General features: G+C 41.4%; 2 protein-coding genes and 1 pseudogene across 2 annotated transcripts in view; 1 reads left to right on the top strand and 2 right to left on the bottom strand.

Moving 5' to 3' along the window:
• Positions 1-1,076: 1,076 nt before the first annotated feature.
• LOC124034387 (cationic amino acid transporter 4-like) lies at positions 1,077-12,795 on the bottom strand. Its single transcript, XM_046347516.1, has 5 exons — positions 12,671-12,795; positions 10,445-11,501; positions 9,530-10,248; positions 5,830-5,938; positions 1,077-3,895 (listed from the first exon to the last, which is right to left on the bottom strand). Exons 2-5 carry the CDS (start codon positions 11,424-11,426, stop codon positions 3,678-3,680), a joined length of 2,028 nt encoding a protein of 675 aa, XP_046203472.1. The 5' UTR covers positions 11,427-11,501; positions 12,671-12,795; the 3' UTR covers positions 1,077-3,677.
• Positions 12,796-13,875: 1,080 nt separating this feature from the next.
• On the bottom strand, positions 13,876-19,638 carry LOC124033019 (annotated as a pseudogene).
• Positions 19,639-20,869: 1,231 nt separating this feature from the next.
• The window catches only part of LOC124033018 (rasGAP-activating-like protein 1), a 43,019-nt gene continuing 36,771 nt past the window's right edge, over positions 20,870-27,117 (top strand). Inside the window, exons 1-4 of the mRNA XM_046344946.1 lie at positions 20,870-21,001; positions 21,314-21,370; positions 23,258-23,371; positions 23,839-23,900. Of these exons, the coding sequence (XP_046200902.1) occupies positions 20,937-21,001; positions 21,314-21,370; positions 23,258-23,371; positions 23,839-23,900 (298 nt within the window). The 5' untranslated portion in view covers positions 20,870-20,936. The remainder of the gene's footprint in view (positions 21,002-21,313; positions 21,371-23,257; positions 23,372-23,838; positions 23,901-27,117) is intronic.

The raw sequence follows: 27,117 nt of genomic DNA, 5'->3' as shown, positions 1-27,117 counted from the left end.
AAAAGCAAGTTCTGCATGCTCTAGTTTTGTCTAATCTTGATTATTGTCCAGTCGTGTGGTCCAGTGCTGCAAGGAAAGACCTAGTTAAGCTGCAGCTGGCCAATAACAGAGTGGCATGTTTTGCTCTTAATTGTAATCAGAGGGCTGATATAAATACTATGCTGCCAGTCTCTCTTGGCTAAGAGTTGAGGAGAAACTGACTGATTAACTTCTTCTTTTTTAAGAAACATTAATGTGTTGAAAATCCCAAAGTATTTGCATAGTCAACTTACTCACAGCTCTGACACACTACTTATCCCACAAGACATGCCACCAGGGGTCTTTTCACAGTCCCCAAATCCAGAACAAATTCAAGAAAGCGTACAGTATTATATAGAGCCATTATTGCATGGAACTTCCTTCCATCTCATATTGCTCAAATAAACAGCAAACCTGGTTTCAAAAAACAGATAAAGCAACACCTCACAGCACAACACCTCTCCCCTATTGGACCTAGATAGTTTGTGTGTATGCATTGATATGTAGGCTACGTGTGCCTTTTTAAAAATATATGTAGTTCTGTCCTTGAGCTGTTCTTGTCTAATGATGTTCTGTATTATGTCATTATGTTTTGTGTGGACCCCATGAAGAGTAGCTGCTGCTTTTGCAACAACTAATGGAGATCCTAATAAAATACCAAATACCAAATAACATGGCACAAGTGGGCGGGTGGCCTCTGTTGTGCTCTATTGTGAGGGGGCGATGACATTAGAGAGCAGAGAACTCCTTCAATTGCCAACTCCTTAAATTTCACAATTGTGTCTAGAAAAACACAATTGTTTACCCTTAAGTGTGTGTACTGTACTCTATTTATACTTGAAATATAATTGTTCAATGGAAAAAGTAAAATAGATACTGTAGCTGGAGTGTGTCTTTAATGTTGCCTGTGGTGTGTTTGTCTCTTGCTTGACAGACTGATTTAGCCTAATTGTTAACACACAGTACTTATCTCTAAAAGCTAAATGGACAGTGTATAATCCATTTTGTTACGTTAATAGTATGGGCAAGAAACCCTGTAATAATAACAATATTCAGAATGCTGCTTCAAAACATTTATTTGTCACGAAATAACACAGCTTCTTTTAGACTTTATACAACAAAAAATACTTAGAATTTGAATGTGTAAGTACAGAGTACATAGGTACAGTCAGAGCCCATAGCGCATTGTGCTTACTGACACACAAGACAGAGAGCGTAACTCATCGAGGTGAGGAAATGTTCAGCTTGCCAAAAGCACCATAGTGCCAACACCTGTCACTTGCCCACGCAGAAAAAACAGAGACACGCTGGTAGAGAGACACAGACAGTCGTTTGCAGTTAAAATCTTAAACTATGTGCAAAGTTGTACAAAAATCCATTTAATATTTTGTTATCCCCACATCCACCAACATTTGATTACTTCAAAGGCTGTATCTGTTGTTGAAATCAATTGAATGGAATATAGTAGTTTACAATATAATATCCTATGAATAAATACTGAGATTATAACAGGGTAAACTACTTGGATAGAGGTGAAAAGCTACGTAAGCTTTGGGAATCATTCTGTACTCATGAAAACATCTTTAAGGCCATTGGTTGCTTGTGTCACATATTTACATAAACAAATGTATGTTTACAATAACTAATAAATAGTGATAAATAAGAGACAAGACAAACATATTTTTGAGTACAACACTAAGGTGAGCTACAGACACGTGTGAGGTTGGTAGCCGGTAGTGAGGGACTCATGCTTATTTTTCATCATTCTAAGGACTGTGATATATAGAAAACGCTAATAACATCAAGGCAATGTTGTAGTTACATTATTATTATACAGATAAATGGTAGACGTTTTACCGCAATCTCCAAATGTGACAAACAGACAAATATACACCTTATAGGTAACAAAATAATCCGTTCTCAGGACTTGACTGAAAACCTTAGCTATGGGAATGTTATGATTATCACGTTGAGACAATGTTACATTGTCATGACATCTTACTGCCCTCTCGAACACTGTGCTATCAGACAGGGTAGTGAGTAACTGGGTGTGAGAGCGCAATCCCTCTCTGAGGAGGTCAGTGTAATCCAGCACTGCGAGTGAGAGTGATCTGTGCGTGTATGTAATCTAGATCAAGCTATTGGTCAACCGCAGGGACTGCTGCAAATCTGCTGGATTACAGAGGTCTCATGAGGATAAGAGATGTCCTATGGCTGGCATAGTCTGACAAAACACTCAATCCCTGTTTGTTAATATGCTTCTAAACAGCAGCACCAAATACCCTGTTCAGGTACATCATGAACTGGGTTTGTGCTTGCCTTACAAAAAGCATGTATTAAAACACACGTTTATAACTCTCGTCTCGCATTATCACTGTTGTGTATGAGGAGAAATGAGAATAAAACCATAGCTAAAATAATCCAGGTGCTTTTATATTAGATGGTTGTATAAACTAATCTCATGCTAGCACACAGAAGGGGAATGGGTCGCTGTCTAGTTCTTGTGCATTGGGGGAATAACCCTTCTCAGTAGATATTAGGTTGATTGCAAAATCTGGGACACATAAGAGTGAGTGAGGTCATTGGATGGGAGTCAGTGGATTAAGCGAGAGGTTGAAAGGCCTACTCCGCCTTAGAAGAAGAGAGTGACAATCTCATGTGATTGAGACAGAGAACATTAACAAGTGGAGTCGGGTCATTATGATACGAAGCGAGGTACAAAAACATCCCAAAACAGAACATAATATGTGTGTGATATGGCATCAGTGAAATGCAAAATTAAAATGATAAAACAGACTGTTTCACAGCTCAGAAACTACATGCAACAAGTCCGAAATAATCATTAAAATAGAAAATGTATGTAAATGATTTGCGTTTGGCTGAGCAGCCACTAGTGCAGGGGAATGAGGGGGATCTTGAGGTGTGTGTGTGTGTGTGTGTGTGTGTGTGTGTGTGTGTGTGTGTGTGTGTGTGTGTGTGTGTGTGTGTGTGTGTGTGTGTGTGTGTGTGTGTGTGTGTGTGTGTGTGTGTGTGTGTGTGTGTGTGTGTGTGTGTGTGTGTGTGTGTGTGTGTGTGTGTGTGTGAGAGAGAAAGCAAATGTGAATATGTGTTTGTACATGGGTGTGTCTAAACAAAGGTCCTTTCATTCCAGTGGTTACAAAACGAAAAATGCAGCTTATCAACATGACTCAATGTATGCTATGACCAAAAGTATCATCCTACTACCAAACACATTAAAAAGTGAGTGACTGAGAGACATTAAAAAGCAGATCAATTGAGGAGTTGAGAGAAATGCTAACAAGGAAATAACACCTGTGCTGGTTTATCTACCATTTTGTTTTTAAATACAGTGATTATAACCAATAGCAATATCCTAAACAATGCTAGATAGCTTTATTACTATGTTCCCATATTAAGAGATACAATATGTAAAAATAAATATAAATATGTTTCATAATGAGAGAGTGTTAATGTCATTGTGTGTTGTGTACTTACTAACGCAGAGAAACATAGCCTTGTCGCAGTACACACTGATTGTATGAGGCCAGTCACGAGAGGGAAGTCAGAGGAGAAGAGAGTGAGGTAATGTATGAGTAGGAGCAGATAGATGATAAACGGCCCACTGAAATAAAGATGGCTCCCTTCATAGTTCCTACACATCATCTCTTTGCCTGCTGCTCTTCAGCAGACTGGGCGGGGGAGGGGGTGGTGTGGAGGGCGCTGGCGTCCCCATGTCCGTTCGGCTGCACTGACTGGACTGTCTCTACCAGGCTGCCACTAGGGAGCACCACGTACCTGGCAGCCATGTCCTTGGGCTGCAGCTCCCTCAGGCCCTCCTTACTGTGCCATATCCCATAGCCAAAATATACCAGTAGACCTAGAGAGGTGCAACATATACTGTTAGGACCAAAACACATGCTGTTGTTATTGTTATACTGTCATACGGTATGTGCTTAGAAGACACAGCTATAGCGGGAATATGGTGCTAGGAATTGATTACTTAGACATGGCTCAGCCCCTGTCATGTTCAATATTCCCTGTGAAGCCTCTGTAGGCAGACAGGCAGGGTTTGGTAGGTTACTTTCTAAATGTAATCCATTACAGTTATTAACTAAATTGCAATCAGTAATGTTTGGATTTCACAAACTCAGTAATGTAATCAGATTACTTTGTTACTGTTAGATTACTTTCCCCTTAAGAGGCACAGGTTAGTAGCTGGCACAAAGTCATAAAATGAGATTTATAACCTAACCTTAACCACATTGATAACCCTAATGCCTAGCCCTAACCTTAAATGAAGACCAAAATGCAAGATTTTTACAATATAGCCCATTTTGAATTTGCAGCTTGACCCATCTAGCAGAAATTGCTCTGTTTTGCCTCAAGGACGAGACTCGTCCCAATAAATATCAACCTGTTTAAGAAGCATTAGAAGAAAACAAAAATTAATGACCTTAATTGCAGGATAAATCAATGTTAGAGTTTACATAGCTGGCCATAAATGGATGTTGCAGTTTTCTTTATGGGTTGGTTATGTACAGTAGGCTTCTTCTAACCCATTGCTTTCTACTACAGATAATAGGATTAGGCTATATCTTTAAATTGAAAAAAAATCTAACTGGGTCTACCAGATTTCCAGTCATTTCAATGAATTTAATACCCATTGATCTTCAAGAATATGAATTGAAAAGATGAAAATATAGATTAATATGGAAATATAGATTAATATGGAAATCTAGATCAGCCAAATTGTTTTATCTGAGCATAACCCAAAAACTAAGGACTAATCAGCCTAATCTGTTGTTTTTTATTTTGTTGTCATGGAGGTCTGATAAGGCCCATTGCTTTGAACTGCAACAAAATGCAGCCCTCGGAATAGCGTGCTTTGAGCACTACCGAAAGTGCTATTTGCATGTGAAAAACTAGATGGTCATTTTCCATGAAGAGAATAAAAGTCCCACTAGTGGTCTTCTTAAATTAAACTAGTTTTTTTTACAATAATGGAGCACAATACCACGGGGCAGTTTAGAAGGGATGAACTCAAACTTTTAATCCACAGTCTAGGATCTGCAATGCAGCTGTTGCAAGAGTGCTTTTTTCACCGCCTGTCCACTGGGGCGTATTCATTACTCCGATTATGTTGCAAAACGTTTCTTAAACAGAAGCAAACAGAACAAAACGGGGCGGGACCTACCTGACTTTGTCCAACAGAAACTCTAGTTTTGCTCTGTTTGCTTCCATTTGGTTCTTAAACAGTAAATGGTTTCCGTAATGAATACACTCCTGACCGCAAAAACAATGATTGATAAGCAGTTTAAACTTCTTCAATTGAACCATTATTGGGTTAAAATACACAGCATATACATTTGTGAACAGCCATCCACAACAACCACAATATGTAAGGCACAAATAAATTAGAGAGCAGCAGTGTGATTCACATCAATGCGCTACGTAGCCTAAATATCTTCTAACTGCAGCAGGCGCAGGCTAGGAAAGGGTTAACTCCCTCCAGTCAGGCCTTGACTTACTTGGTAGGTTTACTCTCTGTAAACACAAAGTAACCTGCATATGTTTTAATACAAACATGTGCTATGTACTAATAATTTAATAAAACCCTGTTTCATATCCTGTTGTCGATGATCAACCAGTAATAAGTATCCATACTATTTGTCCATCATTTAGGTTAAGAGGCACTGTATTTCAACCACTGAAGGCAAGAGTTCCAGTTCAGTCTGACATGATGTTTCTGCGCTACATAGCACATGGTCCTCACACAACACACATTTGTGCCATTAGTGGAAGTAATCTTACCTGCAGCCACCCATACGGTAAAGCGGATCCAGGTCATTGGGCTGAGCTTCAGCATTAGGAACACATTCATGAGGATGCTTGCACCAGGGATGAATGGGACCAAGGGTACCTAGGAAAATTACAGCAAACAACCTTCATTCTGACATGTAATAAAATGTGTCAAATAATCAATGCCTTCCTTAATTCAATAAGTGTTTGTCGTTGAAGAAAAGGAGGTTGGAGAGCCTAAAAGACCACTAGTCTTGACTAAAATATTAAAAGTCCCAATAGGAGTACTTAATATAATTCAAAAGAATGATCAGGTCTTCATGACAAGATTTTATATTAGGTTGGTGCCAGAAGGAACGTGGGCCCTGCTTGAGCTCACAGAAACAGCTTTTATTTTGTATGAAGAGCAGATCAACCACACGGCAGGGAGTGAGTGTCTGCTGTGACTCAGCTTCAGAGCTGGGTGAAAATGTCACATTAAATGTTGCAGTTCCTATCTACTGGGCTCGAGGCAGTCGGAGTAGAATTTAGCATCTCTAAAGGTGGAGAGACTGCTACAAAAACATCTTAAAACACACAGAGTATTCTTAGTTTATCATAACTACATAAAGACTTAGGGAAATATAACAGGCTCAAATAAAATGCTATTTGTCACATGCCTCGTAAACTTCAGGAGTAAACTAACAGTGAAGTGCTTACTTACGGGCCCTTCCCAACAATGCAGAGAGAAAGAAAATAGCTAAATAATAGAAAAGTAACAATAAATATGCAATGAGTAAACGATAATTTGGCTATATAAACTGAGTATACCAAACATTAGGAACACCTTCAGGGCATGAACTCTACAAGGTGTCGAACGCGTTCCACAGGAATGATGGCCCATGTTGACTCCAATGCTTCCCACAGTTGTATCAAGTTGGCTGGATGTCCTTTGGGTGGTGGAACATTGTTGATACACACGGGAAAATGTTGAGTGTGAAAAACCCAGCAGCGTTGCAGTTCTTGACGAACTGGTGCGCCTGGCATCTACTACCATAAAGGCACTTACATTTTTTGTCTTGCCCATTCACACTCTGAATGGCACACATACACAATCCATGTCTCGATTGTATATAGGCTTAAAAATGCTTCTTTAACCTGTCTCCTCCACTTCATCTACACTGACTGAAGTGGATTTAACAAGTGATATCAAGAAGGGATCATAGCTTTCACCTGGATTCATCTAGTCAGTCTGTATCATGGAAAGAGCAGGTGCTCTGAATGTTTTTTTGTATAGTCAGTGTACACAGGGTACCAGTACTGAGCTGATGTGCAGGGGTACGAGGTAATTGAGGTAGATATGTACATATAACTAGGAATAAAGTGACAGATATTAAACAGTAGTAACAGCGTATGTGTAAAAAAAGTCAATTAAAAAAGGGTCAATGCAGATAGTTACAGTTCAGGAAGGAGACGCGTTCTGTCTCCTAGAGATGGACGTACTTTGGTGCGAAAAGTGCAAATCAATCCCAGAACAACAGCAAAGGACCTTGTGAAGACGCTGTTCCGAATGGCCGATTAATTAGGGCCGATTTCAAGTTTTCATAACAATCGGAAATCGGTATTTTTGGGCACCGATTTGCCGATTTTATAAATATATACAGTGGGGCAAAAAAGTATTTAGTCAGCCACCAATTGTGCAAGTTCTCCCACTTAAAAAGATGAGAGAGGCCTGTAATTTTCATCATAGGTACACTTCAACTATGACAGAGAAAATGAGAGAAAAAAAATCCAGAAAATCACATTGTAGGATTTTTTATGAAGTTATTTGCAAATTATGGTGGAAAATAAGTATTTGGTCACCTACAAACAAGCAAGATTTCTGGCTCTCACAGACCTGTAACACATTCTTATTTTCAATGACGGCCTAGAAACGGTGGGTTAACTGCCTCGTTTAGGGGCAGAAAGACAGATTTTCACCTTGTCAGCTCGGGGGATCCAATCTTGCAACCTTACAGTTAACTAGTCCAACGCAATAACGACCTGCCTCTCTCTCATTGCACTCCACAAGGAGACTGCCTGTTACGCAAATGCAGTAAACCAAGGTAAGTTGCTAGCTAGCATTAAACGTATCTTATAAAAAACAATCAATCTTAATCACTAGTTAACTACACATGGTTGTTGATATTACTAGATATTGTCTAGCGTGTCCTGTGTTGCATATAATCTGACTGAGCATACAAGTATCTAAGTATCTGACTGAGCGGTGGTAGGCAGAAGCAGGAGTGTAAACATTCATTCAAACAGCACTTTCTGTGTGTTTTGCCAGCAGCTCTTCGTTGTGCGTCAAGCATTGCGCTGTTTATGACTTCAAACCTATCAACTCCCGGGCTGGTGTGACCGAAGTGAAATGGCTGGCTAGTTAGTGAGCACTAATAGCGTTTCAAACTTCACTTGCTCTGAGCCTTGGGGTGGTTGTTTCCCTTGCTTTGCATGGGTAACGCTTCGATGTGGTGGCTGTTGTCGTTGTGTTGCTGGTTCGAGCCCAGGGAGGAGTGAGGAGAGGGACAGAAGCTATACTGTTACACTGGCAAAACTAAAGTGCCTATAAGAACATCCAATAGTCAAAGGTTAATGAAATACAAATGATATAGAGGGAAATAGTCCTATAATAACTACAACCTAAAACTTCTTACCTGGGAATATTGAAGACTCATGTTAAAAGGAACCACCAGCTTTCATATGTTCTCATGTTCTGAGCAAGGAACTGAAACATTAGCTTTCTTACATGGCACATATTGCACTTTCACGTTCTTCTCCAACACTTTGTTTTTGCATTATTTAAACCAAATTGAACATGTTTCATTATCTACTTGAGGCTAAATTGATTTTATTGATGTATTATATTAAGTTAAAATAAGTTAATTCAGTATTGTTGTAATTGTCATTATTACAAATACATTTTTTTTTAATCGTCCGATTAATCGGTATCTGCTTTTTTGGTCCTCCAATAATCGGTATCGGCGTTGAGAAATCATAGTCGGTCGACCTCTAGTAGAGATAGTCTGAATGATCGGCTATGAAAAGCTAACTGACATTTACTCCTGAGGTGCGGACCTGTTGCACCCTCTACAAACACTGTGATTATTTTTTGACCCAGCTGGTCATCTATGAACATTTGAACATCTTGCCCATGTTCTGTTATAATCTCCTCCCGGCACAGCCAGAGGACTGGCCACCCCTCATAGCCTGGTTCCTCTCTAGGTTTCTTCCTAGGTTCTGGCCTTTCTAGGGAGTTTTTCCTAGCCACCATGCTTCTACACCTGCATTGCTTGCTGTTTGGGGTTTTAGGCTGTGTTTCTTTACAGAACTTTGTGACATCAGCTGATGTAAGAAAGGCTTTATAAATACATTTGATTGATTGATTTGATGATGGTGTTGATGTGAGTCATGACCAGCCTTTCAAAGCATTTCATGGCTACAGATGTGTGCTATGGGGCGATAGTCATTTAGACAGGTTACCTTGGCATTCTTGAGCATAGGGACTATGGTGTCTGCTTGAAACTCTGCAGGCAGACAACGTTATACAACTAATAATTCTAAGGCGAGGGTTTAGTTCTGCTTCCCTAACTTTATGTGTAGGCCTATACAATAAAGTAAAAGTCAACAAAGTTGCTGCTTTGCATTTACACATTGGGCATAAAATGAAAAACGGAGAATTTGTTTGGCTCACCTGGAAGGTTTTGGTGTTGATATGTGGTTCATGGGCATATATGATGACCAGGCTGAGGAGGAAGGTTGAGCCAAACACCACTATTAGCACGGCGAAGCTCCACGTAGGAAGCTGCAGCTGGTTACTCCCAAACACAAAAACGGCACAGAGGGACACAGAGCTCACCATCACCGCCAGCACAGAGAAGGCCACCACCTCCCCCGGCTCAAAGTCCCCTAGCAACCTGCCCAGGTAGGGCTCCCAGCGGGCCTTCAACACCCCTGGGGCGCTGCGTTCCCTGGTCTTCTGCATCTCCACCAGCTGTAGCTTGTCTGAGAAGGACTCATACTCCTTCAGCTCCCCGCTGTCCTGAGCTATGATCTGGGACTCGGAGGCTTCGGGTGAGGGCTCTGGGTTGTAGTTGGTGTTAGGGGAGGTAGTGGAGTTAACCTTGGAACTGGTCTTCTCCTTCTCAGGCTGGAAGCGCAGCACAATGACACTGGCTGCCACAAAGGTGTAGGCCAGGAGGGTGCCGATGGACAGGAACTGGACCAGGGCCTCCAGGTCAAAGATGAGGGCCATGACGGCCATGAGGAGGCCAAACACCAAGATGGCATTCACAGGGACCTTGGTGACAGGGTTGACCTTGGCGAAGAAGGCGAAGAAGAGGCCATCCTCCGCCATAGCGTAAACAATCCGAGGGAGGGAGAAGAGGTTGCTGAGGAGCACTGTGTTCATGGCTGGAAGAGGGGATGGACAGAGAGTCACATGATCATCAATGCAATCAAAACAGCGAGCTACTGTATGAAGTCAAGATAAATAAAAGTCATACACATTTGCCCTTCAATCAATTATATCATCAACTGACCCAAAGAAACTCAATGACATGATACATTGGTGTGGTTACAGTGGTTAAGTCTTTCAAGAGACACTTACCACAGATGGACCCTACTGCCACGATGTAGCCAGCCCAGCTGTAGCCTCGGCGGAAGAAGGCGTCAGACAGAGCGGAGTTGGGATCGAGGGAGTGCCAGGGCACCATGAGAGTGAGGACAGTGGAGACCAGGATGTAGGCTGTGGCTGCCATGCACAAGGAGATGGCTGTGGCCATAGGAATGGCTCGCTGGGGGTTCTTTGCCTCCTCGCTGGAGGCTGCAATCACATCGAAGCCAACAAATGCGTAAAAGCAGGTGGCTGTGCCTGCCATAACCCCAGACACACCGAACGGTGCAAAACCTCCTTCTTTCTGGCTCCAGTTGACTGGATCGGCCAGCACGAAGCCAAACACCAAGATGAAGAGTATGACAACCAGACTAACAGCGGAGAAGATGTGGTTGAGCCAAGAAGAGACTCGCACTCCGAAGGTAATGAAGATGGTGGCAACCACGAGAATCCCGGCGGCCAGCAGGTCAGGGTAGTGGGCGATATAGGGAACATTCCACTTCATTATGTGGTTCTCTGTGTAGTTCTGGATAGTGTGGTTAAACATGGAGTCCAGGTAACCACTCCACGCCCGCGCCACCGCGGCCCCACCAATCATGTACTCCAACACTACGTTCCAGCCAATGAGAAAGGCCCATATTTCTCCACAAGAAACATAGGTGAACATGTAGGCTGAGCCCGTTCTGGGCACGCGAGCCCCGAACTCAGCATAGCAGAGGGCGGCCATCAGGGAGGCGATACCTGCTATGAGGAAGGAGAGGACCACGGCAGGTCCCGCGGTGTCCTTGGCCACAGTGCCTGTCAGGACGTAGAGACCAGAGCCCACCATGCCACCAACACCCAGCAGGGCCAGGTCCACCATGGTCAGGCAGCGCTTCATTGATGTCACCATCAAATCATCATCCAGGGTCTTCAGTCGGTTCAGCCTTTGGCAGAAACGCACTGCCGGGACGCAACCACGCCCACAGGTCGCCATGGTTACAGGATCACACTCGGCAACTTATCAGTCAAGATGCTCAAACTGGATCCATTCTCCTCCTGATTAATTGACCTGAGAGACAAAAATACAAAATACATACCATCATACAGGGACAAAGCCTGTGACCGCAGAGCAGGTAGACAAAAGCAACTCATCCTAATGAGGACTTCATCTAACCTTTATCTGAATGACTCCATCCTCTCACCACTGCTGCCTATCTCTGAGCATGTTGTATTACACCTCTGCCCTTACCAAGTGGAAGGTGGAAACTATTGCTTTTCTATTTTTAGAATTGAAGACTAATATTCTTCAACTTGGCTTATTAGGATAGCTTGATACATTTCAGTTAGGACTATCTGAGTAATGTCAAATCTATAAATAGGCATATCTATAAATTATGTAATTTAATACATGTTTTGAAAGATATCATTTAGTCTATTACTGATTAATAACTGCCCATGAAAAAGAGATCTGTTTGATCTGCTCTGACTGTTTGACACGTCTTCTTTTCTCTTGAAGACTAATGTTGAAGGTAATATCCTATTGTAGCCTATGTAAGGCTATATTCCGCTTACATCCTGCGAAGACTAAAAGTGTCAGATATCTCAGCAAATAAAAGTAGCCAACCGAACACACAACTATTTGGGTAGGTTAAACGCTGTGGAGCCAAAATCAATCATCAAAGGTTACGTTTTATGCGATAGAATGGGACCAGCCCGGGATCCGACTCTTTTTGATGTGCCGTTTCCAATTACTGCGTACGGTAGGCATATGGCGAGTTCTGCCGCCCTCAATGCAAGAAATACATTACGTAAAGCTTTTATTCCCTACTGAAATAAACACTGATACAAAGTGAAACGACCATACACCCGTCCTCCATAATAACTGTGATTCGTGTAATAATTGTGGAGTCATGGCGAGAATGAATCGCTTTAAGTGCGTCGTTTTTACAAAAGCCAGCCACATTAATAATTTATAACAAAATGGAAACTCATACAAATGTTATTAATGACAGGCTATTTCAATAAAGCGATGGCGATAGCTGATTATTCTATGAAATTGTACTTGTCTGCGTTTTATATATTTTTTTTATTATGGCACGAACAAGGTGTTGTAATAGGTAGATTATGGCAAAAGCCAGGGGAGAAACTCTACCATTACTGCTATTCTGCATAAATAGTCTAATTTATTTGATTTAAAAAAACGTTCTAATATGGTAACAAATAAAAACATGTGTTTACCTTAAATGCTGAATATCGCTTATGAGTAGCCTATCTCAGGCCCGGTTGATATCCTTTGAAACCCTCAACGACAGACAGGGAGAAAGGTGGAGATGGAGAACGAGAGGATAGAGAGCTGAGCTCTCGATTCTTAAAGGCACAGTACGAGTTTATTGTTCATCTGATGACGACGGGATCAGCCATCAGATAAGGTCACGCAAGGCCAGCGTTTAAAGGTCCAATGCAGCCGTTTTTATCTTAATTTCAAATAATTTCTGGGTAACAATGAAGTACCTTACTGTGATTGTTTTATTAGCTTTTTAGCAATGAGCAATTTCCCAAGCAAGAATTTAGCTAAGACTGTCTGGTAGTGGTCTGAGTGGGAGGGCAAGCCTGATGGCCAAAACTCCATCCCACAAATCAGGCTGAAATTGCAAACAGCTCTTATGCTAAACGAGCATTATCATTATCACAATTTCACAGTATTATTTTAGAGTGGAAATATATAAAACATAGGACAATCACGTTTTTGACTGCACGGTAACATATGCCTAAAGTAAAGTTGTCAAAAGGGTTGGTTTTCATCTACCATAATAACAATAACTGGATGCTACAGTATCAGCATACAAATGACATTCAAATCATCTAAGATTGTATAGTACTAGTACATTTAAATACTTTACCCAATGTTTTGCCTATTGTCACTCAACTAGACTAATAATGAAACAATGAGTCACAATCAAATAAATACCTTTTAATTCATGAACACATTTTACATTGGCCAAAATCATGGTAAACATGAATAACATTTTTGTTTAAAAAAATATCACAAACATGATAAGTTGGATGGATAAGATGACTTATTTCCATTTGGCATCTGTGTGACTGAGTGGCAACACAAATGCAAAAGTATCTACAGCCTTCAGTGATTCTTCAAATTCATACACTCTCTTCACAGCCCCATTGTCATCCATAACCAGTCATTTCTACATAGATTCACAAAGAAATACAACTTCTTGGTTTCCATGTGCATTGAACAGAACACACACAGCCCCTGAGGACATGAACCTCAACATGTTGGAAGAGAATGTGTATCCTGAGCCCTGCTCAAGCTCTCATTAACAAGAGGACAGGATGATGCTCTTGTGTCTATCCACTCTTGGATATGCTCTTTAGTATCCAGTGCTTTCACACAATCAGACCCTGTCTATCGGCCTGTCTGTCTCTCAGGACAGGCCTCCTTACTGGGACTCTTTCTGTAGAAGTTTAAGTATCCTTCTGAGCCGGTTCATCTGCATTGTCAACTCCTCAAATGACAAGAAGGGAACATGAAACCTCCGAGCCATTATTGTCAACGAGCAGCGCAGTTCTGCAAGAAGAAGAATTCTACACATGGCGCACGCCCAAAAACACTTAAAAGTGGCTTGCACTCTACTGCCTCTAGGATATGCTTCCAGTGAAACAGCTTAAACCCTAAAATAATGGTCTTCTTTGGCTAATCCTGTAGTGTAGCAAGGCTATTTCAATTGTGGAGACAGAGACTCTACCACCATCTATTGGACATTTTCCTACACTGCAATCTGTGTTTCACCCCTTGACCCCGCTGGCAGTGCACTTAGCTTCCAACACTTTAAGACTACAAGACTCTCTTTAGGACTCAAGGCACATATTTCACTAAAAAAAATCAAGATTACTTCAACATTAGAATGATAACAAACTACATCTATCATATTTGGTAGAATAGACATCTGGTTATGAGTATGAGCTTATGTAGAGGTGTAACAGGGTTGGTTATGTTTCACATTTAAACCAGTCAGTCCATCATGTTGCATAGACTAACATCATAGAGGATATTAATTGATTCACTCACAAACATCCACTGTCCCAACTGCACTAGATAGATGAGTACATATAGATACAATTTACTTTGCATTTAGTAGTCCAACAGCACAAGGAATGAATGGGTGTTGTACACATCGATCCAGAGCACCCCAAACATGTTTAATGGGTGACATGTCTGGTGAGTACGCGTGCCATGGAAGAACTGGGACATTTTCTCCTTCCAGGAATTGTGTACAGATCCTTGCGACATGGGGCCGTGCAATATCATACTGAAACATGAGGGGATGGCGGCTGATTAATGGCACGACAATGGACCTCAGGGTCTCATCACGGTATCTCTGTGCATTCAAAATGACATCAATAAAATGTAAATGTGTTCATTGTTTGTAACATGGGGCTCATTATTCACAACTTTGACATCAGCAAGCTGCTCGCCCACACGACGCCATTCGGGTGTGAAGGTCGGTTGGACGTACTGCCAAATTCTCAAAAATGACATTGGAGGCGGATTATGGTAGAGAAATTAACATTCAATTCTCTGTCAACAGCTCTAGTGGACATTCTTGCAGTCAGCATGCTAATTTCACGCTCCTACAAAACTTGAGACATCTATGGCATTGTGTTGTGTGACAAAATGGCACATTTTAGAGAGGCCTTTTATTGGCCCCAGCACAAGGTGCACCTGTGTAATGATCATGCTGTTTAATCAGCTTTTTGATATGACACACCTGTTAGGTGGATGGATTTTCTTGTTGAAGGATAAAATATTCACTGACAGGGATGTAAACACATTTCTGATGAGGAGGAGTAGTAGGAAGGATCGGAGGACCAAAGTGCAGCGTGGTAAGTGTCCATTTTGATTTAATAGAACAATCGAACACTGAAACAAAACAATAAAGCCACAACGAACTAAACGAAACAGTCCTGTACGGTGAATACACAGAACAGAAAATAATCACCCACAACTCAAGGGTGAAAACAGGCTACCTAAGTATGGTTCTCAATCAGGGACAACGATTGACAGCTGCCTCTGATTGAGAACCATACCAGGCCAAACACAGAAATCCCAAATCATAGAAAAAAGAACATAGACTGCCCACCCCAACTCACGCCCTGACCATACTAAAACAAAGACAAAACAAAGGAACTAAGGTCAGAACGTGACAGATGTGCCTTTGTATGTTGTTGTGTAAGAGTTCGCTAGCATGCTTGAGATGTAATGTCGCATTAGCCCCTGCTAATTCAGTTATTTCCATGCTGACAAATCACGAATCTACAGCCATCAACATAGTGTTGTCCTGCACATCTAATGTATTTGTATTTATTATGGATCCCCATTAGTTGCTGCCAGCAGCTAACCTCTTCCTGGGGTCCAGCTAAATAAAGGCAGTTCATACCATTTTAAAAACATAACAATACATTCACAGATTTCACAACACACTGTGTGCCATCAGGCCCCTACTCCACCATTACCACATATCTACAGTACAAAATCCATGTGTATGTGTGTGTATAGTGCGCATGTTATCGTGTGTGTGTGTGTGTGTATGCATGTGTCTGTGTCTGTTTGTGTTGCTTCACAGTCCCCGCCGTTCCATAAGGTGTATTTTACTTTACGGAATGCAAAATTACAATGCTTGTCTTTCATAATTTGGTCAGATACTGTATACTTGGATGTGTAGTGTCAGCATTTGTTGCTGGCATGGCATCGCTAAGTTTGATGGAGCTGAGTTTGCTTTTTTCCACAAAATGTAATTTAAGGTGCTCCAAAGTTTTTTACTATCATTCTTTATGTCATTTATCTTTGTTTCATAGTGTAGTTTCTTCTTTTTATTCAGTTTAGTCACATGATTTCTCAATTTGCAATACATTTGCCAATCGGTTGTGCAAGCCAGACTTATTTGCCATTCCTTTTGCCTCATCCCTCTCAACCATACAATTTTATAAATCTTCATCAATCCACAGGGATTTAAGTTTTTACAGTCATTTTCTTAATGTGTGCATGTTTATTAGTAACTGGAATAAGCAATTTCATAAATGTGTCAAAGTGCAGTGTCTGTTTGCTACTCTTTACACACCACAGACTAACAAATATTCTTTACATAAACAATATAGGAATCACTACAAAACTTGTGTCTACCGACCTCTTATACACAATATTAGGCCCAGCCTCTGGAACATTGGTTTTCCTAGATATGGCTACTATATTGTGATCACTACATCCAATGGATTTGGTTACTGTCAGGACCCGGTTATGAACCCGGGTCTCCAGAGTGAGAAACAGTCACTTAACCAACTGAGCCACGAATAGTCGGCAGAACCCAGAAGATGAGGCAGACACAGTACTTGAGACGGTGTATTTAATGAAGTAAAAAGTGAAGTTCTTCAGGAAAACATGTAACTCCACAACCTCAAAAGGAATTCCATAAGAACAAAGGTAATCCTCCAAGACAAAAAAGGTAAATCCACAAGGTGGAAGGTATTGCACAAAAAGCCTCAAAAGATACTCAAAAAACAAACAAACAAGAACACAAAAAAAAAACAGAATTCCACAAGAGAGTCCACCGGGATCAACAAGAGTACACAGAGTACTAGGGCTGGGTGCTAACATACAAACACAGAGCACAGAACTGAGGAAAACAAAGGGTTTAAATACAATCAGGGGAAACGAGGCACAGGTGCAAATAATAATGGGGATCAAGGGAAAACAAAAGGTCAAAAGGCACAATGGGGGCATCTAGTGACCAAAAACCGGAACAACCCTGGCCAAATCCTGACAGTTACTGCTTTCAAACAAATCTCTGCAGCATTTGTAAAGATATGATCAATAGATGTTGATGATTTAATTCCTGTACTGTTTGTAACTACCCTGGTAGGTTGATCGATAACCTGAACCAGGATGTAGGCACTAGTTACAGCTTGAAGCTTTCTCTTGAGTGGGCAGCCTGGTGAAAGCTAGTCAATATTTAAATCACCCAGAGAGTTAAGCTCTTTATTGACATCACATACATTATCAGGCATTGCACACATGTTATCCAGATACTGACTGTTAGCACTTGATGGTCTGTAGCAGCTTCGCACCAGAATGAGCTTTAGGTGATGCAGATGAACCTGCAGCCATATTACTTCATTAGTATTTGACATGAGATCCTCTCTAATCTTTACAGGAATGTGGTTCTGAATATATACAGCAACACCTCCACCATTAGCATTTCTATATTTTCTGTAAATATTATAACCTTGTATTGCTACCACTGTATCATCAAAGGTATAATCTAAATGAGTTTCAGAGATAGTCAGAATATGAATGCCATCTGTTACTAGCAACTTATTGAGCTTAAGCCACATGTGTTAACATGGGCTATTTTGAGCACTTTTCTTCTGGGATGCTTACTTGTTTTTATTGCTTTACTCGGAAGCTTAGCAGCAGTAGATGTGCTCATGTTCTTCGTGCTAGTGCAGGGTGAGCTGCACACAGTGGATTTCCTCCTAGGGCACACTGGCTCAGTGCTAACAGTATAAATAGGGTTCGTTGGCACATGATTACTGCATACAGTAGCTGTAGGATCAGCAGAGGCACTCAGAACAGTTAGAGGAACATACATGATGTTACTTACATTGTGTCTACCGACACCTCTGGTGTAATGTACATTTGCGGAAGCATTATGACCACACTGCGTCACAATGTTAGGGATTATCTGAGCTGGGCTTGGGTCATTGATAAGTCATTGTCTTGTGTCTATTGTCAGAATAAACAACAATCACCTGGGATCACTGGCTGGACAGTCCTTTCTTTAAAAACACAGCACATGACAGTTACGAAGTACGATCACATCTGTTACACTGATGCAGAGACCAGTCTTCTTGTCTTTGCTGGGTATCTGTTACAGAGGACATTGAATCATTTTGTTCATGTATCTGCCATATGCACTAGAATGTACATTTACAAAGTGTTGATTCAACTGGGGATTGGTGGTTATTTAGAACCCTGGTGTTCTGCTGGTTTATAACCTTTTGGTCCATCTCCACCAAAATCTTGTCATCCATCATCTGTTCCTCTCTCACTTGAATCTCCAGAGCCTGATAGAGACAATTATGTCCTCAGACATGAACAACAGAAATCAGTTATGTGGCTGTGCTATAGAAGGATGTTTGGGATCATTTAACAACACATCAATAACATGTGTTTGCAGTCAGTCCACAAACTGAATTTGAATAATGGTATGATGCGTTGTCAATTCCATACTTCTGTTTCTCCTTGTCTATTTGTTTACATAACTACAAGGTTGTGTGATTTGCAAACCTGCAGGGCTTCTTTATGCTTACGAATCAAATCCTGCTTGAGTACTGGGCATGAGGAAGATAATATTGAGACATTGTAATGGTGAAATCCCTCAGATTCCTTGTATAATGCCACACTAACATACACTCAAGTGGTTTTTGATAAGACAGAGAACATGTGAAACCTAAAGAGAGCGAGACCTTGATGCTCACAGTGCAGATTTAGTCTCTGGTTGTACAGATTCAGGTGTTGGACATCCAGGAGTCCCTATACTATATCATACACTGTTCCATCTATGAGTCTCAGAGCCAGGTCACTTAGTGTGGTGTAGGACAGGCGCTGCTGGAAGGAGCTGGACATGGGGGTAAAACAATAAACAGAGATTACTTCCTGGACCTGGAACCAGAGGTCAAGTTACGTTTCTGTAACTCCCTATTCAATAGGAACCAAAATGCCCGAAATGGGGTGGTTCTACCTAAACTTGTCCAATAAAAACATTCTGGCATGCTTCTGATATCTAACAACTGTAAATAGTTAGGAACAATGAACGCACGTAAGACACAGGGAGAATCTCAATTGAATTTTCTTGATTCCCCGTGCCCTCTCTCCTCACCTTCTCAAAGCAAAAGATCTATGGGAAGGGACATCTGACCTCATCCAATGGGTTTTAAAATGCGGAGGCGGCAGAGAGAGGAAGTGAGAAATGAAGGAAATGCAATTGAGATTCTCCAATGATGCTGGGTTGGGATGGGCAAATCTTTGATAAGGGTTTGTAGTTCTGATGTATGGGAGTTTAGTTTTCTCAGCTAGCTCCGTGCTAGCAATCAAACATGCTTGCTAGCTAGCTAGCTTTACTCTCAGCCATAGCATAGGTTATTAGCATTTAGCAAACCTTTGTAAAAGCTTTGAGGAACCACATAGGTACCTAGCTACAGTTATCTTTAGAAGTTCATCAAAATACAGTATACACAAAGTAGTGTGCATTCCTGCTGTAGTTGGAGGCTAGCTACTGATGCTCGGATGCTCTGCCTGTGGAAGGACAGAAAAGTCTAAACCAAATCCTTGGAACCACAGAAGACTGCTGAGGGGATGACGGTTCATAATAATGGCTGGAACAGAGCAAATGGAATGGCATCAAACACATGGAAACTATGTTCATCTCACCAATTCTGCTCCAGGTATTACCACAAACAAGCCTGTCCTCCCCAATGAAAGGTGCCACCAACCTCTTGTGCTTGGGAGGTCTCAACTCTGACATAACCCCATTGAAGTTGACATTTAAAATGGTTAATGTTAGGGTAGCGGTTAGGGTTATGGTTTAGGGTAGGGCCAAGGATTCCTATTAGCACGACCCATGGAAGGGTTTGTTATCTATAAGATACCTGCTTGTAATTCATATTTTAGACTTGATTTATTACTTTTATTTAATTGCAGTTTTGTCATCATTCGTGGTATTTATCATATTAGCAAAGATACGTTAAATGGAAATATATTATTTTACAGCGACAAAAGAAAGTGTAGGGGTCGCGAGAACAAGCAGGAGCTAAATTCGTCCGCCAGATGGCGCGCGCTGTACACTGTCAATCGAGCGAAGATTCTACAGTTTCCACAGGTTGATCGTGTCATGTGTCATTTCGGCAAGTCGTGTGTAGATTGATGAGAAGGCAATGAAAGCCTAAAGATGTCATGTTTTTAAAAGTAGCCACTGCATTTTTTGTTGTAAAATAGTAGTATGATATAGGCTACAAATGCCAATTTCCTCTGGAAATGAAAAAAGAACGCATGGGATGATTATTTTCTTGAAATGACCCAAATTAGGAAAGTAAATGGCAGTAATTAGTAATTGGCACTATACTTTACATATTTTGTTTTTCCTCGGGTTGTTTCCACCCAAACATTTTATAACATTGTTTGCTTACTTTACTTACCTTACTATTATAAATGTGCAACGTTGCTGTTAATTCTGTATCAAATAAGCCTACTGTACATTGAAAACGATAGATCATTGATTATAACATAGGCACGATACGCCGTCATGCGCAAAAGGTGCCAGAAATGAAGAGGACCCAGTTGCGGAGGAGGCGAGCACCATAGGGAGCACCGTTGAAAGGATCACGGATGTAGAGATTAAATAAGTGGCAAAACCATTCTCAGTTGTCAAAAATGGCCAAAAACACATCCCTATATTTCCGTATTATAGAGGGCAGGAGCCTTCCAGTCAAAGACGTGTAAGTATGTCTTAATTGTACTTATTCAACAGGCAGCAATTACTCCTATTTGCTTATTTATGTTTCTCGTTGTGTGAAGTACTCGTATACTAGGATGTACACTTGTTTGGAAGTTAAGAATACCTTTGTTTTACAGCACTTATTGAGATATTGATGGTAAAATGTGACTCCAAGTAGCCTGGACTTGACAGGTGGTTAAGATATTTCTATCAATAATGTATTTCGCAACTGATAAGGGAAGAGCATATCTGTAGGATTCCTCTGCTACCTTCATTCCATCTTTAAACATATATTTGTATTTTATTTGTCAAGCTCTGGGACCAGTGACCCATACTGCATTGTAAAAGTTGACAATGAAGTTGTGGCCAGGTGAGTCCATCATATCAGTCATATGTATTTTTGTTTTGTTTGCTGCTTAATTTGACTGTTTTTCAAATGTGATTGATAAATGGGCTAAACGTTTACTTCAGAATTGTATGTGACAACAAGTGGCATGCTGCTGCCAAAAACGTTAAAACTGATAGGGCCCTACTGTCAATACAATGGCAAAACATATTTATCAGTTCATAGGAAACCGTGTTGTATCCTATCATGTTGTATTTACTCTATGCCAAACCTCTGATTGCTCTCACACACGTTGAATTCAGAACAGGATAGGAACAGGATGTATAATGAAGCAGTCGGTTGCTGGACTTTGGGTACCCCGCTATGTTTTATACAGGCTAGCATGGCAGGAGTGTGGTATAGTAGGCTAGGTGTGTGATCACTGATAAGGACTGTGGTGTTTTTAGGTTGAGCCCCCCAAGTGCAATTGAACCTGATCCAGGGCTGGCCTTTAAGACACCAGTAGGTAACCATGGAGAGGGGGCATAAATTATTGCAGGGAGCTCCCGTTCCCATTCCCGGCTCCAGGCAGGGGCATGGAAGGCTGATGGTTCATGCCGCGCATTGCCCCGTGTTTGGCTGTGTGTGTGTTCACACAAGTATATTCTGTATATAAATGTCCCATATGTTACATTTGTTGTCTTTTGGGAACTATGTTCCCTGGTTCATTACCTGTCGCATTGTCCTCATGTGGAATGACTAACGAGTTAATCAAAGCGACTAACGAGTTAATCAAAGCTCCCGGGTGGCGCAGTGATCTAGCTGTGCCACCAGAGACTGTGGGTTCGAGCCCAGGCTCTGTCGCAGCCGCCCGCGACCGGGAGGTCCATGGGGCGACGCACAATTGGCCTAGCGTCGTCCGGGTTAGGGAGGGTTTGGCCGGTAGGGATATCCTTGTCTCATCGCGCGCTAGCGACTCCTGTGGCGGTCCGGGCGCAGTGCACGCTAACCAGTTCGCTAGGTGTACGGTGTTTCCTCACATTGGTGCGGCTGGCTTCCGGGTTGGATGCGAGCGTGTTAAGAAGCAGTGCGGCTTGGTTTGGTTGTGTTTCGGAGGACGCATGACTCTCGACCTTTGTCTCTCCCGAGCCCATACGGGAGTTGTAGCAACGAGACAAGACAGTAACTATTAACATTTGGATACCATGCAAAAGGGGGTAAAAAAAAAAAAGAACCCCCCGGCTAATCAAGAATCCCAACATCTCTTTTCTGACAAACTGATGTTTCAGCGGTTGATAAAATGCATTTGTTTTGTCTTTTCATTGAGTTGTTTCCTCTCCCACAATGAGAGGAGTTGGAGGGTTGGCTGACTGCAGAGATCTGCATCAGTCTCTGGCTGTCTCATTCTCAGCTCACTGACTCATTGACTGTGTGCTTTCTGGACACCTTGGTGCTTTGACCCTGCTGTGGAGTAATGCTGTCTGTAAAAACAGAGTTGCATTGTAATAAAGGGATGCACATTACTGATGAAAATAGACCTTCCTGCTACCCATTGGCATAGAGGACATGATGTTGAAGTCATTCCTCAATTTCATGTCTGGACAGCAGGTGTGCAATCTCCAGTTTATGGTTAGAGAATTTGCAGTAGTTAATGTTTCATAATGAATAAGGCAGATTTTAAAATGATTGCATATAGACTTGTATTTTGTTATTCCACACACTGCCTTTTGAAGTTATTGCATTGTTATACTGTCACCGTATCATTTCTTTCAACACATCACAATATTCCGCACACAGCCTTCATTGTAGATTGTTGTCTTTCATTGTTACTGACATTCACAATGAAAGGGATTATGGTTATGAATAAGAAATAAGGGTCATGTAGTACTTGCTGTGGTTACGGTCCCTATAATTTGCACTGTTATCTTGCAGGACAGCCACAGTGTGGAAGAACCTCAACCCTTTCTGGGGAGAAGAATACACACTGCACCTCCCGACGGGGTTCCATTCGCTCGCCTTCTATGTCATGGATGAGGACACCATTGGGTAAGATTGCCTTTAACAGCTGTCAGAGAGAATTATTGTAGTGTTTGTGTCGACAAGTTAGCTGATAATTGTGTATAAACAGGGTATAACCGGTAGAGTTATCATAGTTTTGTAATTGAAGAGATGTTCATGATTGTGTTGGCTTGTTTTACCAGAGGCTGTGATTTTAGAGTTTTGTATCCAGACTGAGTGGGTGAAGAATCATGGATGTGTGTTTTGGAAAAACCTGAAAGCTTTCAATAAACAAACATCAACATACAGATGGTACCACAGATTGAGAAATGAAATACTATCTCAGTCTCCTGATCAACAACCTCCTCAGTCTATGCATATATTCTTACTGTATTATGAAGTCACTTTATAGGATGTTAAGTCCTTTTTTGAGAAATACCTTATGTGAAGACCCTTAATTTCAATTATACGTTTTTGTTAATTGTGACATATGTTCTCCCTTTTTTTTGCGCTAGCCATGATGACATCATTGGAAAGATATCGCTGAGCAAAGACACCATCGGGGCCAAGGTTAAAGGTAAACCTGTTCACTATATGTCGCAATACTGTTTGTGGCTTTAAATGAGTGGGTGGCACTGAGATGATGGGAAAAACTACCAGCACAGAAAAACATCTAAATGCTTATTGATTTATAGAATTGTCACACTACGGTTGTGGGTCTACTTCTCTGTCTATGCCATGCTAGAGAGGGTAAACCAAAAGAGCAAAGGGTCATCAGAGAGGGGTTATTCCCATGACTCCGAGTTAGTCTCTGCCATGTAGGTCACTGTGATTGAAGAGCTGGGTCTTTTTTAGATCCTGTTGCTGGGAAAGTTTGCCAGTGTGTTCTCACAAATCCATAGGTTAATTTAGAGATTCATTTTCTGACTGCTATGCTTGTTAGTTTGATATACACATACTATTACATAGTATATACACATACTATCACATACTCTTCCCTACTGATTCGTCTCTATGAGCCAAACAGCTTCCTTCTCATTGGACAGCGTACAAACAGGGAGAGAAGGGCCTGTACATGGTTACATTTGTTTGCAGGATTGCTTCTTGAGTCAGGGTTTGCATCAACTCCAGGATCATGCATTGTACAGTGCAGCTGTCCTTTTGTTTAAAACACCACTGTAGTCTGTGAGAAGCAACCGAAAGCTTTTCAAACAGCCAGCCTGCACCTTCCTTCACCACAGCACACCTGGCTCTCCTACAGTAACTTTTAATGTGGGAATTAGTTAGAATATATAGCAATAATGTCTTTGCTGTGCTTTTCCTTATCCATGGCAACTGGGAATAAGAATTATATTGTTACTTAGAATGTGTTTTGACAATAGACAAAAGACACTTTCTCTGTTAGTTAGTGTCTTATACCAATGTCTCGCTCCAGGGAACATTCTGCATTCAGTCTTGATTCACTGCAACATGTTGCCACTGAGTCAACAACTCCTTCACAGGATCTTAGGAATTCTCTCATCTTTTGGCTGTGAAACTGAAGTTACTGCCCTCACCACCTTTTATCTCAACCAGAAATGTCAGCACCAGTCCTCATATTATCACGCACAAACAATCCTCTTTTTTGATACTATATATACAAAAGTATGTGGACAGACCTTAAAATGAGTGGATTCGGCTATTTCAGCCACACCCATTGCTGACAGGTTTATACAATCCAGCACACATCCATGCAATCTCCATAGACAACATTGTCAGTGGAATGGTCTTACTGAAGAGCTCAGTGACTTTCAATGTTGCACCGTCAAAGGATGACACCTTTCAAATTTCTGCCCTGCTTGAGCTGTCCCACTCAACTGTAAGTGCTGTTATTGTGAAGTGGAAACATCTAGGAGCAACAACGGCTCAGAGGTGAAATGGTAGGCCACACAAGCTCACAGAATGGGACCGCCGTGTGCTGAAGCACATAGCGTGTAAAAATCTTCTGTCCTCGGGTGCAACACACACTACCGAGTTCTAAACTGCCTCTGGAAGTAATGTCAGCACAATAACTGTTCGCCGGGACCTTCATGAAATGGGTTTCCATTTCATGCCAAGCGTCAGCTAGAGTAGTGTAAAGCTCACCGCCATTGGACTCTGGAGCCGTGGCACTGCGTTCTCTGGAGTGATGAATCACGTTTCACCATCTGGCAGTCCGACGGACGAATCTGGGTTTGGCGGATGCCAGGAGAACGCTACCTGCCCAATGCATAGTGCCAATTGTAAAGTTTGGTGGATGATAAATAATGGTCTGGGGCTGTTTGTCATGGTTTGGGCTAGGCCCCTTAGTTCCAGTGAAGGGAAATCTTAACGCTACAGCATACAATAACATTCTACAAGATTTTGTGCTTCCAACTTTGTGGCAACAATTTGGGGAAGGCCCTTACCTGTTTCAGCATGACAATGCGCTAAAGCACAAAGTGAGATCCATACAGAAATGGTTTGTCGAGATCGGTGTGGAAGAACTTGACTGGCCTGCACAGAGCCCTGACCTCACTAATGCTCTTGTGGCTGAATGGAAGTAAGTTCCTGAAGCAATGTTCCAGCATCTAGTGGAATGCCTTCCCAGAAAAGTGGAGGCTGTTACAACAGCCAAGGGGGGACCAACTCCATATTAATGCCCATGATTTTGGAATGAGATATTCGATGAGCAGGTGTCCACATACCTTTGATCATGTTGTATATGTACCAGACATTTATCCAGGGGAGGACTTATCAGTGGGAATGTGTTTAAGGTTTGAGTAAATGTTCACAATAACAGAGCCAGGCACTGCCCGTTAGAGACACTAGGCATTATTGGTATAGTACTAGGCTGTCTGTTTTCTATGATTTCCCTGATAGGCTTTATTAAATGCCACATACAGTGCCTTCAGAAAGTATTCACACCCCTTGACTTTTTCCACATTTTGTTGTTACAAAGTTGTTGTTACAAAATATATATATATATTTTTTTGTCAAACACTAATTATATCTTGATTACATAAGTATTCAACCCCCTGAGTCAATACATGTTAGAATCACCTATGGCAGTAACTACAGCTGTGAGTCTTTCTGGGTAAGTCTGTAAGAGCTTTGCACACCTGGATTGTACAATATTTGCACATTATTCTTTCAACATTCTTCAAAAATATGAAAAGTGGTACAGTGATGTGTTGTGTTGGATTTCCCCAAACATAATGCTTTGTATGTCGGACATAAAGTACATTTCTTTGCCACATTTTTTGCTATTTTACTTTAGTACTTTATTCCAAACAGGATGCATGGTTTGCAATATTTTTTATTCTGTACAGGCTTCCTTCTTTTCACGCTGTCGATTAGATTAGTATTGTGGAATAACTACAATGTTGTTGATCCATCCTCAGTTTTCTCCTATCACAGCCATTAAACTCCGTAACTGTTTTAAGTCCCCATTAGCCTCATGGTAACATCCCTGAGCGGTTTCCTTCCTCTCCAGCAACTGAGTTAGGAAAGACAATCTGTATCTTTGTAGTGGCTGGGTGTATTGATACACCATCCAAAGTGTAATTAATAACTTCACCATGCTCAAAGGGATATTCAATGTCTGCTTTTTACATTTTTACCCATCTACCAATAGGTGCCCTTCTTTGCGAGGCATTGGAAAACATCCCTGGTCTTTTTTGTTGAATATGTGTTTGAAATTCACTGCTCGACTAAGGGGCCTGACAGATAATTATGAACTCAGCAAAAAAAGAAACGTCCCCTCACTGTCAACTGCTTTTATTTTCAGCAAATAT

Source organism: Oncorhynchus gorbuscha, linkage group LG04 (assembly GCF_021184085.1).
Source record: "Oncorhynchus gorbuscha isolate QuinsamMale2020 ecotype Even-year linkage group LG04, OgorEven_v1.0, whole genome shotgun sequence".
Lineage (NCBI taxonomy): Eukaryota > Metazoa > Chordata > Actinopteri > Salmoniformes > Salmonidae > Oncorhynchus > Oncorhynchus gorbuscha.
The sequence above is the reverse complement of the archived record's forward strand: the minus strand, read 5'-3'. Positions and strand labels throughout refer to the sequence as shown.

Coding starts and splice junctions, on each gene's coding strand:
- LOC124034387 (XM_046347516.1), bottom strand. CDS start 11,426: ATGGCGACCTGTGGGCGTGGTTGCGTCCCGGCAGTGCGTTTCTGCCAA. Junction 10,249..10,444: donor GGCAGTAGGGTCCATCTGTG/GTAAGTGTCTCT, acceptor CCCCTCTTCCAG/CCATGAACACAGTGCTCCTC. Junction 5,939..9,529: donor TCAACACCAAAACCTTCCAG/GTGAGCCAAACA, acceptor TAATTTTCCTAG/GTACCCTTGGTCCCATTCAT.